This window comes from Sphaeramia orbicularis, chromosome 17 (genome assembly GCF_902148855.1).
Source record: "Sphaeramia orbicularis chromosome 17, fSphaOr1.1, whole genome shotgun sequence".
Taxonomy (NCBI): Eukaryota; Metazoa; Chordata; class Actinopteri; order Kurtiformes; family Apogonidae; genus Sphaeramia; species Sphaeramia orbicularis.
The window spans coordinates 456939-470726 of NC_043973.1; the positions used below are offsets into that span (position 1 = coordinate 456939).

Consider the following 13788-nt stretch of genomic DNA (forward strand, 5'->3'; position numbering starts at 1 on the left):
TGGTCCTGGGTGTATGTGTGGTCTTGGGTGTATCTGTGGTCCTGGGTGTATGTGTGGACTTGGTGTATGTGGTCCTGGGTGTATGTGGTCCTGGGGGGTACCTCGGAGCTGTCTCCAGCACTGTGACCGTCCCCTCTGGAGTTCCCGGTGCTGCTGTCCCTGGTCCTGGGGGGCTTCCATGTCCTCTCCTGGGTGTAGGGGTTGTAGTAGTAGTGTCTGCCGTTCTGGTCTTTGTAGGTCTCCCAGTCGCCGACGGTGTGAAGGGGGGATCCGGAGGGCAGGGGGGGCAGGTGGGCCTGGGTGATCTTCAGCTCCTGGAGGTTGGTGTAGACCGGAGACTCGGAGCGTCCATGTCTGGATGAAGAAGACACCGTCTACAGGAGACAAAAGAGGACGGACAGAAGCTGGAGTCAGTGTGTGTTTATGTGTCTTTATTCTGATCGAATTAAAGCTCAATCGATTAATTGACTTGAATTGATTTTAAAAAATGATTCCATTATAGGGATGCAAATTATCGATTAATCCATTAATCATTAGTTGGCTGACCTTATCTAGGTTATTATTGTGAACGAAAACTAATGAAATGACGAAAACTAGAATTGAAAAACCATTTTTGTTAACCGAAATGAATAAAAATAGTGATTAAAAGAAAAAAAAAACATAACTGAAACTGTATTGTGTGTTTACAAAACTAACTAAAACGGATAAAAATTAGGGACAAAATTCCCTTCATTTTTGTCTTTGTCGATGTCAGATTGATACGAAATGGATTTCTTTGTCTCTCTGTTTTCTGTGCTGTCACCATACAACACTTTTTGCTCCGTCACTTGTGTTCACTTGTGGTTTCCAGTCGTCTTCTGGTCCCCACTCTACCTGGAAACATGGAGACTAAAGCAGCAGAGTCCTGTCTGGGATTGATTTGAATACGACCACAGAGAAGAAGAGAAAAGAGACCACTGAACTACAACTGAACTAAAACTACAACTAAACTACAACTAAACTAAAATTAAACTAAAACTAAGCATTTAGAAAATAACAAAAACTAATAAAAACTATCAAACCTGCTCTAAAAACAAATTAAAACAAACTGAATTAGAGAAAAAAAAAGTCCAAACTAAATAAAACTAAACTAGAATGAAAAATCCAAAACTATTAGAACCTTGGACCTTATCAATCAATTAACGATTAATTGATAAGCAGTGATTTTCCTGAGAACCTGAATTTCTCTTCCGATAGGGTCTATAAGAATAAAAGCTAAATATTATTTCTATACTTCATGAAAAAAAATCATGTCATATTCTTTAATGACTGGTTTATTGAACCATTGGATACAGAACGGACAATGACATTTATGGAGTAGAACGAAAGAAATTCAACAGAGAAATGAAATAAAATAAATGGATCTGAAGAGGGCCAGTTTAGAACAAATGGACATTTCTGAGTTTGAATCACTGACATGATGGAGCCAGATTTAAGCAGAGATCCTTCCATCCAAACCCCAGTCCAACACTGATCCAGTCCAGCTGATCCAGTCCAACACTGACCCAGTCCAGCAGATCCAGTCCAACACTGACCCAGTCCAGCAGATCCAGTCCATGGGCAGATGCTCATGTTCATTCCACGCTGCAGTCTTTCCAGAGCTGCAGTGACAGCGCACACACAGCGTCATAAATAATACCACCAGCCCAGGCCTCCAACACACCCGATCTGTGATGAGTTTACAGCACTGGGGATCAATATGGATTAAATATGCAGGAGCTGAGCGAACAGCTGGAGGAACCCACTGAGAATCCAATATTCAGCAGAGTTCACACCAGTCAATACACGATCACAGCAGCAGCACCGGGTCAATACTGCACTGAACACATTTCACTGGAGTTTCTGCAGTTTCTGAACAAACACTAGAGGCTGGATTTGGTCAAGGATTTGAAAGTCCGCACCAAACTGCCACGAAGAACTAGTATCAACTTTAAATTCCATTAAATATGCAACGTGTTTGAGTGGAAGGTTTGGAAATGCTGTTGAGCCAGGCAGCAGAATACAGAGTAAAGTAGAGCTGAAAGTTATGATCCAGAACAGAAATACAGAAGCTGATGTGTACGGACAGACTGACCCTGAAGAGGTCCCAGCAGAAGAACAGGCCTGGATCAAAGCTGTGGCACCACTTAACGCTTTAGAGCAGGGCTGTCAAACATGGGCCCAAATGCGTCCCCCCAAAGGTTCCAATCCGACCCCTGGGATGAATTTCCAAAGTGTATAAATTCCACAGTCCAGGCTGTGGAACTCATGTTAGTGTGGGTTCCACATCCAGACCAATCTGATCTACAGTCCAATAATAACAGCAGAAGAACCCACACAAAAGAAGGACTGCAGATTTACTACTGGGTTTGATGGGAAAAAAATAATATTACATTATGTCTGTAAATAATGACAACTTCAAATATTTGTCTTTGTTTTAGTGCAAAAAAAATAACATTAAATTCTGAAAATATTTACATTTATAAACTCTCCTGTACCAATAAAATGTGAATAACCTGAACAAATGTGACCAACCTGAAATGTCTGTATTAAATTCAGTCCAGTTTGAACTCTTTTCTTCCTGTTCCTCAGTGTTTAGTGTCTTTGGAGATCTGATCCAGAATGCACATGGACTAATGAGAAGTGGAGGCAGAAGACTGGGAAAATTACACTGATTTTTCTGAAGAAATTTCAGTTTTTTCAGGTTATTCACATCTTTTTTTATTTGGATAGTTTATAAAAGTAAGTATTTTCATCATTTAATGGGATTTTTTTGCACTGAAACACAAACATAAATTGTCAGTTGTCATTATTTATAGGTTCTTCTGTTCTTATTTGACTGGTTGGGTCCACTGCAGATCAGATCAGACTGAATGTGGAACCTGAAAGAACAGGAGTTTGAGAACCCTGGTTTAGAGTAAATTCAGGTTAGTCACAGATACAAATATTTTTTTTATTGTCAGTTCACTAAATGTACAGGACATACAGTGAACTGAGATTCTGCTTCTGTCTCACCTTGTTAAATAAAACAATAGAATAAGAATAAATGAAAGTGTCCAGTACAGTTTACAGTAGCAGCAGTGGTGCAACACAGGACGGATTATGAGGTGAGGAGGTGCAGAATGGAACCAAACAGCAGCAGACCAAGGTTCTAATAGTTTTGGATTTTTCATTCTAGTTTAGTTTTATTTAGTTTGGACTTTTTTTTCTCGAATTCAGTTTGTTTTAATTTGTTTTTACAGCAGGTTTGATAGTTTTTATTAGTTTTTGTTTTCTTTTAAATGCTTAGTTTTAGTTTAGTTGTAGTTTAGTTGTAGTTCAGTTGTAGTTTAGTTGTAGTTTAGTTGTAGTTCAGTTGTAGTTTAGTTGTAGTTCAGTGGTCTCTTTTCTCTTCTTCTCTGTGCTCCTATTCAAATCAATCCCAGACAGGACTCTGCTGCTTTAGTCTCCATGTTTCCAGGTAGAGTGGGGACCAGAAGACGACTGGAAACCACAAGTGAACACAAGTGACGGAGCAAAAAGTGTCGTATGGAGACAGCACAGAAAACTGAGAGAGACAAAGAAATCCATTGAACATCAATCTGACATTGATAAAGACGAAAACTACGGGAATTTTTTCCATAATTTTTATCCGTTTTAGTTAGTTTTGTAAACACACAATACAGTTTCAGTTAGTTATGTTTTTTTTTCTTTTAATTATAGTTTTTATTTATTTCAGTTAACAAAAATGTTTTTACAGTTCTAGTTTTTGTCATTTTGTTAGTTTTCGTTAGTGATAATAACCTTGCAACAGATGTGTCAACAGCAGCAGACATGTGGAATGTTTGTAATACAGTGTAATTAAAGGTGCAGGAGAATTTCGTGAGCAAGTTTTCATCAGATCAGTCAGACCTCAGTCATATCCTCAGTATCATGAATCTGCAAGCCTTTCTGTGATTACTCACCTGAATCTCTTGCATTACGGTGAACAGTTTCAAAGTGCCATCCACCATAAACAAACCCTGTGTGTTTACATTCAGAACCTGGAGGTAACTTGGGCATCTTCGGATTTTTTTGTCACGATGTGCATTGTGGGAAACGGAGGTTCATGCTGCAGGCAGCTGCGCGAACCTCCATTTGACAGATTTGATGAAAAATTGCTCATGAAAGTCTCCCACACCTTTAAGTCTATTAGATCAAAATTGTTCTCCAAAGTTAAAAAACAATAAATTCTGCTTTCCTCTGTGTTTTAGTTCAGCTCTTGGTGTTTTAAAAGTCTGTCAGATGAGAAAAAAGCTGAAACACCACTAAAATAACCCAGCCCAAACACCTGCAGATCAGCGCTGAAATGAACTGACCTCCACTTTATCTGAACAGCGGCTGCACTTTGCATAACATGATCGCAGTGTTCCGTCTGCACCAGCTGAGTCTAAATATAAACTCTGTGGTGTTCAGCGTCTGTTTGGGTCGAATATTCTTCCTTATATACATCCAGAGCCTGGAGCAGAGTGGTCCACCTCTGCTTCCTCTTATCTCTGTTGCTGTGTCTTACTCACTCTGGTGCGGTTTATCTGTGGTTGAAGAACACTGGTCTAACTGATTATTATTCCACTGCAGAGCTGCAGACTGTGCAGATAACAGGACCTGGGTCTCCTATCTGGACCCGGCTGCATCACTCTGTGTCCCTCTGCTTTCTACACCCATTAACCTCAGCTCTGGCCTCAAATGGGACATTAGGAGAACGCCAAGCTGCAAATAGGACAGTTAATTGGGTGCCCTCAGGTTCAGTGGCTCTGGGTTATGGGGCTGAGGTTTTAACCCAGGGGTCTCAAACTCCTGTTCTTTCAGGTTCCACATTCAGCCTGATTTGATCTGCAGTGGACCGAACCAGTAAAATAAGAACAGAATAACCAATAAATAATGACAACTGACTATTTATGTCTATGTTTTAGTGCAAAAAAAAACCCCAATTAAATTATGAAAATATGTACTTTTATAAACTATCCAAACAAAAAAGATGTGAATAACCTGAAAAAACTGAAATTTCTTTAGAAAAATCAGTGCAATTTTCTCAGTCTTCTTCCTCCACTTCTCATTAGTCCATGTGCATTCTGGATCAGATCTCCAAAGACACTAAACACTGAGGAACAGGAAGAAAAGAGTTCAAATTGGACTGAATTTAATACAGACATTTCAGGTTGGGCACATTTGTTCAGGTTATTCACATTTTATTGGTACAGGAGAGTTTATAAATGTAAATATTTTCATAATTTAATGCTATTTTTTGCACTTAAAGACAAAAATTTGACGGTGTCATTATTTACGAATGTAATGTAAGATTTTTTTCACATCAAAATGAGAAGAAAATATGGAGTCCTTATTTTTTGTAGGTTATTTTTCTATTATTTTACTGTAGATCATATTGGTCTGTATGTGGAACCTTATGCAAAATTAGTTTGACAGCCTTGACTGTGGAATTTTTGCACTTTGCAAATTCATCCCATGGAGGGGTCAGATTTGGCCCCTGGGCCGCATGTTTGAGACCCCAGCTCTAAACTTTTATGAACATCTACATGAACAGAGAATTAAATACAGGAAAGTGTATGATTTTCACTGAAAACTGCCAAATGCAGAGGATAATCTAATAGAGGATGATAAATCTAAATAAATCATTTGGACTTTGTGACATAAATAGCTGTGGGTCTTTAAGAGTTAACAATTGATTGATTATAGTAATGTATAGTTTATGTTAATGCTTTTATATTGTAAAGTGAATAAGACCATGTATCCAGTAAACTTCCCCTTGGAAGTCAGATGATGGTTCAGTAGAAACTGCAGCCCACTCCTGTACCCACCGCAGTGCAGTGTGCTGTGTTCATGCCTGTCAGTGCTGTGGGTTCAGCTTCATCACCAGTGGAAGTGGACCTGGTCTCTGATCTGGCTCACAGCTGACCTCCACCACCAGCGTCCTGTAGGTGGCAGCCTGACAACAAAGTCTGCAGAGCCTTACAGGGACGGCCCCCCGGCACAGAAGGAGGCGGGGCTTCTTCTGTTTGCACCCTGGCCCCTCCCCTTTGTCCATTTGACACAGACGAACCTGCTTTACTGCATACCACACACAACTGGGCAAAGTGAGCACAAAACAGACTCACATTCATGCACTCTGCTAAACACAACACATGCACCCTGTATATACCCTGCACCACCTGTATATACCCTACATCACCTGTATATATCCTATATTACCTGTATATATCCTATATTACCTGTATATATCCTATATTACCTGTATATATCCTATATCTTACCTGTATACACCCTGCATCACCTGTATATATCCTATATTACCTGTATATATCCTATATCTTACCTGTATATATCCTGTATTACCTGTATATATCCTGTATTACCTGTATATATCCTATATCACCTGTATGTATCCTATATCTTACCTGTATATATCCTATCTTACCTGTATATATCCTATATATTACCTGTATATATCCTGTATTACCTGTATATATCCTATATCTTACCTGTATATATCCTATATCTTACCTGTATATATCCTATCTTACCTGTATATATCCTATATATTACCTGTATATATCCTGTATTACCTGTATATATCCTATATCTTACCTGTATATATCCTATATCTTACCTGTATATATCCTATATATTACCTGTATATATCCTATATATTACCTGTATATATCCTGTATTACCTGTATTGTTGCCTTATTGTAACTGTTGCTGTCACTGTCTTGTAATGTGTGTGGAAATGATCAAAAGTAGTCACTTGTCGATAAAGGGTTAATGAGGTGCTGAGCCTGAACAGCTTTAATGTTACCACATGTGCATCTTCTCTGTCTTCTTCCTCCAGTACTTTTTTTGTCCTGTTTCTGTTCCTTCCATTTGACCCATTTGCAGTTCATGTAGAAGTGGATCAGAGCTACATTCAGAACCAGACCAGGATCCTCTGTGGACCTGGGTCTGTGACAGACCTCACTAATGCAGGGCTTCTGTAACAGAGGACACACAGCATCACTTCTGTCTGATCTTTAACTGTGTTTCCATCATGTCCCATAAAGATCCAAATACCCTTTTTTTTTCCAAAGTACATTTTAAACAGATGGTATTCAACATTTATGTCTCACTACCACCAGAACAGCTGTTAGAACACCAACAGACACTCAGGTTGGCTCTTTTTGTACATTAATATCCCTTAGGGGTCCACAGTCACGGGCCGTGACTCAATCACATGACATTTTCAACATGTCATAGCATCGGAAGTCGGTCACGTAGACCACTGGAGATAATTGTATTCAAAAGTGCAGACTTGAAACTCTCCCACTTTTTATTTAATGTTAATAGAACAAATACAAGCACAGATATGACAGTTCGAAACCAGAGCAAACTACGAAAGCACTGAGAGCACAGACCTCCACCACGGCAGTTCAGTGCCCCCCCATCACCACCAAAATTTAATCATCTGTTCCTTGTGCCAGTATCAACATTCCCTGAAATTTTCATCCAACTCCGTCCATAACTTTCTGAGTTATCTTGCACACAGACAGACAGACAAACCAAAAACAACAGACAAACCAAAAACAGAACCTCCTTGGCGGAGGTAAAAAACAATATAGCGTTACTACAGCGATATAAAGCAAGTGTTATATTTCTGACCAAATCTTCTTCATTTTTTGTACTTTTTCAAAACGGAAAAACTGACGAAATCTTCAGATTCTAATCCACAGACTGCATTAATGTTACAGGTAAGGGTGAGAATGACCCCCACCTAAACCAGATGAGGAAACCAGGAGGACCGGGGGGGGGGGGGGGGGGGGGCAGAGAAGACACCTATGTAAAGATCTGCTTTTATGTCAAATAATAATTTAGTATAGTTTTAATTTTGTACAATTTTGAATTTACATACCTAATATTTGGAACCAATATTCACTTCAAGTCTTTGAAAAGGTTCGTTAAGCATCTTTATGTTATTAATGCAATAAATTATATACATTTGTCAAATTGGATTTTGGGTGTGTGTGTGTTTTGGCCTTTTATGTTGACATAGTTGGTTAAAGTGAAAAAATAATAGATGAGAAAAACAGATCCCAAACATGGGTATAGTAAACATTTGTTTATATAGTATATAAAGGCAAAAATCAGAAGTACTGAAAAACAGCCAAAATAGGCTCAGAACCCTAAGGGTTCATATGTGAACCTCTACCTGCAGACAGGGCTCAGGGGTTAAAGGGTTAACCCTTTAATCTCTGGTTCCAGGTAAAGGTTCCCATATCAAAAACATGCCTGGTTCCAGTGACAGTCTCAGACATGTCAGTTATGTCTTATACATTATGTGGATTACATCTGTTTCTTGCTGTAATCCAAATATCTGTAGAGAACGTACACAGAACAGATGAGTGGACCACAGGACTAAATGTACACAAGTACAAACTGAAGTGTGGCACCGAAACAGAAAAACCACTCGACTCCAACTGAACTGAGTGTATTTGTAAAGTGTGTGTGAGTGGGAGCTCAGCTGCCGGACGCTGCTCTGCCCTCTCCACAGGGAATTATGGGTACTCCCTACAGGCGGGGGGGTCACATGACGCCTGATCTCACAGTGAAACGACAGGAAAGTTTAACTCTGCAACAACCTTTTTTTTTTTCCCAAGGGCACCTCCTCCTTGACATTTTTAACTGGAGACACGTCGGCTCCAGTGTTGACAGACTGAAAATACTGGCAAAGCCACACACGCCTTTTTTATTCAATTCTAAAAATGGCCATGTAATGTTGTGGGTAGGGCTGTGTATCAGCAAGAATCTGCTGATACAATACAAATCACAATACAATATATCACGATACGATATATCACAATACTGTTAAAAGGCTTTTTTTTTTGTCTGTTTCTTTTTTTAAATGATTATTTCCATACACCAGAAATCTGCACAAATACTAAACACATTTATATTTGAGCCCAACAGGATCTAATGTTCTATCACAAAATGTTCTTGTGTTCAAACTGAAGTTCTGTTTTACAGACATTCCAGTTTCAGATCCTATTCTAATGTTCAGATTCTATTAGTTCACAACTGACAACAGAACAGGATTTGAGTTCAATCCCAACAAAGGAACCAACATTATTGAATAAAAGAGTGTCAAATATTAATAATAAATAAAATATAAACAAAAAAACCCCAAAAAAACTAAAATGAACCTCCACCATACCTGCATTTGAATAAATACCTAAAAATATTGATGCAGTACTTTTTAATATTGATACAGCATTGTGAAATGAAATTATTGCGATATATATTGCAGAACCGATATTTTCTTACACCCCTGATTATAAACAAACATTCGACTAGAAACAAGGACATTAGTCTCTTTTCCATTGGACATCTGTGCAAAACTTTACTGATATTTACTAAATGTGGAAAAAACAGAAGTGCGTAATGTGGGTTTTTCCATTAAATCACAAATGCGATGATTTGTTTATTTATTATCACAAGATGACACTAGAAGTCATTCCATAAACATGGTGACAAACGTACATATGGTGTTGATTTACACATATATTCATTATTCTTCTATATTACTCCTCTATCTCCTACTAAATTCTAAAAGGATGTTGCTTCCTGGTGTGTCCACACATACACACATATGTTTCTTCTTCTCTTGTTGTAACGTCTGTCAACATCCAGTTTTTTAATTCACCTGACTCTAGTTGCAAAAAAAGGTCTTTCCATTGCAGTTTTGCACAATATACCATTTGCACTAAACCTGAAAAACCACCTCTTGACAGCACAAAACTTTTAATCAAAAAATGAGACTTTTGGCGAAATGATCATTTTTCCATTAGGTAAATTTTTATGCACAAGTTATATTTGTGCAGTTAGAGGGTGAATGGAAAAGAGACTAATGGGTTGAAAAATAGTATAAAATAAACATAAATGGAGAAAACTGCAACAGAAAGACCTTTGAGTCCAACTAGAGTCACATGACCAAAACAAACCCCAAATCATTTTAGAATTCAGTAGGAGAACCGATATTTTCTTACAGCCCTAGTTGTGTGGGTCGGCTCTGCTTTAAATCAGCGCTGTGGTGTGGTTTCACTGCGGAACAGGCCCGAGGGAACGCGGGCAGCTGACATCTTCAACCTGATTAATCCACTTAGTCCGTCTACCTGACTGGTCCACGCTAATGATGCTAATGACGCTAATTCTGCAGCGCCGTGGTTGGCTGTGAGTGTGGGGTGGGGGTGGGGGTGGGGGGGTCCATTGAGGACAGCTGGTGTGCATCTTTGTGAGTGTGGATGAGATTATGTAAGAGTCGAGCAGGAAGGAGTGGGTGTGGTCACTGCTCAGGACCCACAATGCACCAGGACAGGGCTTAAAAACTGGGTCTTCCTCAGCCTCTACAGAGGATTTAATGTCGTTATCTCACACATAACCAGGCTACTTAAGTGTGACGGCAGGAAGGAAACAAATATTTAAATCAAGGGGCGTCCTGAACTCCAAACTGAAGCCAGTGAACAAGTGGATTTAACCCAAAAAGTCCCATTTTTTGGATCTTTTGTGGTGATTCCCAAATGAGTTTTCCATTGCGTTTAAATGTTATCAAATGATTTATCACCATATCCTTTGCATTTTTCAGTGTAAATTGTGTATTTTCCTACATTTAATTTACTGATCATGTAGAAGTTCGTAAAACCCCAGAGTAATTAGATCAAATCAGAAGAAAAAGAGGAACAAGTGACCTGTTCCACTGTGTGTAATCATTAACTGAACATAAACCCAGTGTGTCCATTCACTGTCATTGATCCAAATCTATGGGTTTGACTGGGGAATTAATGTTTCAATTTTTTTTATTCATTTTGTCCATTTCTTTGTTTTGTTTTGCATATCTTCTCCATTTAATTTATTATTTGGTAAATTTGCTTTTTTGCTTTTATTCATTTTGTTGCACTTTTTTATATTCTTTTCTTCAAATTAATTCAGTTTGTTGCTTATGTTCATGTTATTTATTTTTTTGTTGATTTCTTATTAATTTTTATTCATTATTTTTGGCTGTTTTTGTTCATTTTATTGTTTGTTTATGTTACTTTAGTACATTTTCTGGCTTATTTTTTGTTAATTTTATTTCTTATTGAACATAATCCCAGTGTGTCCATCCACTGTCAGTGATGCAACTCCATGGGTTTGACTGGGGAATCAATGTTGTAGAAGATGACGGTGTTTCCACGGCAACTACAGACACACTTACTATCTTGTTTTTATTTTGATTCATTTTACTTGTTACTTTATTTGTTTTTGTCCATTTTGGTGCCTATTTTATTTCTTTCTTCAATTTTGTTCAGTTTGTGGCTTGTTTTGTTCATGTTACTTATTATTTTGTTGATTTATTATCATTTTGTTTATTTTATTGGTTAATTTTCCTGGCTTTTTTCATTTTGTTGCTTAACTTATTCTTTTTTACTTCATTTTAGTTAACTTTTTGCTTATTTTTTTCCACGTTATTCATTATTTTATAACTTGTTTATTCATTTTTGTTCATTTTACTTGCTTTAACATAAACCCAGTGTGTCCATCCACTGTTATTGATCCAACTCTGTGGGTTTGACTGGGGAAATCTATGTTGTTTTGTTCATGTTACTTATTATTTGGTTGATTTTTTTTTATCATTTGTATTCATTTTACTGGTTAATTTTGCTGTTTTTTGTTCATTTTGTTACTTGTTCTTTTTTTTTTTTTTTTTTTTTTACTTAATTTTGGTTAACTTTCTGCTTATTTTTTTCACAGTATTTAGCATTTTGTAAATTGTTTATTCATTTTGGTTCATTTAACTTTTTTTTTTTTTTTTTTTTTACCACACAGTACGTTTTAATATTGACACAGTATTGTGAAATGAAATATTGCGATATACTGCAGAGCCAATATTTTCTTACAGCCCTAGTTCTGACTCAAAAAGCCAAGACAGTGATGGTTTAAAAACTCTCAAACAATAGTCCATAAACCTGTGTTCTATACAATGATAAACATCTGTTCATTAATGTTTGACAACTGTTTATCTTTTGCAGGACATCTGTACAATCCCCCAGTAAAACTTCAAATACAACCGATCGAATTAAAAAGATAAAAGCTTTTCATTTAGCAGCTCAAATGTAGAAATGACAAACCCTGAGATGAGTTGATCTGCAGTTTATGTGTCCTCTGTGCACCTGTTCTGAATGAACGGACGAACACATGAGAACAGGCTTTCAGACAGGATCTAAACCACCACCAGTGGATGTTTACGTCTGGACTCTGTTGAACCAACAGCTGAGACGGATGAAAATATGAGGTAGAGATAGGGACATGTTTCATATCTGTCCTGTGTGTTCATCCAAAGGCCCAGTCTGCCAAACATGTGGCCCGGGGCCCAAATGCGTCCCCCCAAAGGTTCCAATGCGACCCCTGGTATGAATTTACAAAGTGTAAAAATTCCACAGTCTTGAATTGAATTAAGCAAAAAAAACATTTTTAGCTTGAATTGAGGAAAAAATGTTGAATTAAGCCAAAAAAAATCTTGAATTGAGTAAAAAATCTTGAATTAACAACTTCAAATTTTTGTCTTTGTTTTAGTGCAAAAAATAGCATTAAATTATGAAAATATTTACATTTACAAACTATCCTGTAACAATAAAATGTGAATAACCTGAACAAATGTGACCAACCTGAAATGTCTGTATTAAATTCAGTCCAGTTTGAACTCTTTTCTTCCTGTTCCTCAGTGTTTAGTGTCTTTGTAGACCTGATCCAGAATGCACATGGACTAATGAGAAGTGGAGGAAGAAGACTGGGAAAATTGCACTGATTTTTCTTTAGAAATTTCTGTTTTTTTCAGGTTATTCACATCTTTTTTGTTTGGATCATTTATAAAAGTAAGTATTTTCATAATTTAATGGGTGTTTTTTGCAGTAAAACAGAGATGAAAATTGTCAGTTGTCATTATTTATCTGTTATTCTGTTCTTATTTTACTGGTTGGGTCCACTGCAGATCACATCAGACTGAATGTGGAACCTGAAAGAACAGGAGTTTGAGAACCCTGCATTAAACAGTGCTTTCAGAAAGTTCAGCAGTAAAACACTCCATTGGCTTTAGGTCTGGGCTTAAATCCTTTATTTATGTTGGGATGCAGCTCTGTTTCGACACCTCCCTGCTTTCCGTTCATTTACCTCGGAGGCTCAGGGGAGGGGCAGCTTTTCCCTGTTTGCTGTTAAACACTTCCCAAGAGTAACGCAGTATTGACTGCATTTCCCAATGGGCAATAAACCATTCAGGAAGAAAGAGGGGACAGTTTTGTTTTTTTAATTCCTGTGCTGAGCCCAGCTGGTTTAGGCCTCTGTGGGATCTACTGTACAGCTGCTCACCAGGGTCTGAGCCACGAACTCGACCTAGAAAACCAATAAAATGACCTATATGTCCAATTGTGATTAATAATTCAGTGACTTTTTTTAAGAACTGTTGCTAATATGGAACAACCAGAACTATCAGATCTGTGATTTGGAGTAATATCATATTTCCTCCTATATTTGCTCAGGTCTTCACTTACCTCAGCTGCAGACTAAGGCTGCAGTAATTGGCCAAAATAATCAAAAACTGAACTGTAAATGTTCTGCACAAAATGCACTTTTGTTTCAGGGGGAAAAGTATTTTATTGCTGTTTGTAATATTTGATGAATATTGAATTGAATATTTGTTTAATAAACTTTGCAATGCATTCTAACTGTTGTGCCTCA

At 37.6% G+C, this 13788-nt stretch overlaps 2 protein-coding genes across 2 annotated transcripts in view; one reads left to right on the forward strand and one right to left on the reverse strand.

The window, feature by feature from the left end:
- The window catches only part of LOC115437017 (E3 ubiquitin-protein ligase TRIM39-like), a 760370-nt gene that overhangs the window by 325381 nt on the left and 421201 nt on the right, over positions 1–13788 (forward strand). The window lies entirely within an intron of this gene.
- The window catches only part of LOC115436823 (rho GTPase-activating protein 12-like), a 146239-nt gene that overhangs the window by 72562 nt on the left and 59889 nt on the right, over positions 1–13788 (reverse strand). Inside the window, exon 3 of the mRNA XM_030159771.1 lies at positions 102–374. Within this exon, the coding sequence (XP_030015631.1) occupies positions 102–374 (273 nt within the window). The remainder of the gene's footprint in view (positions 1–101; positions 375–13788) is intronic.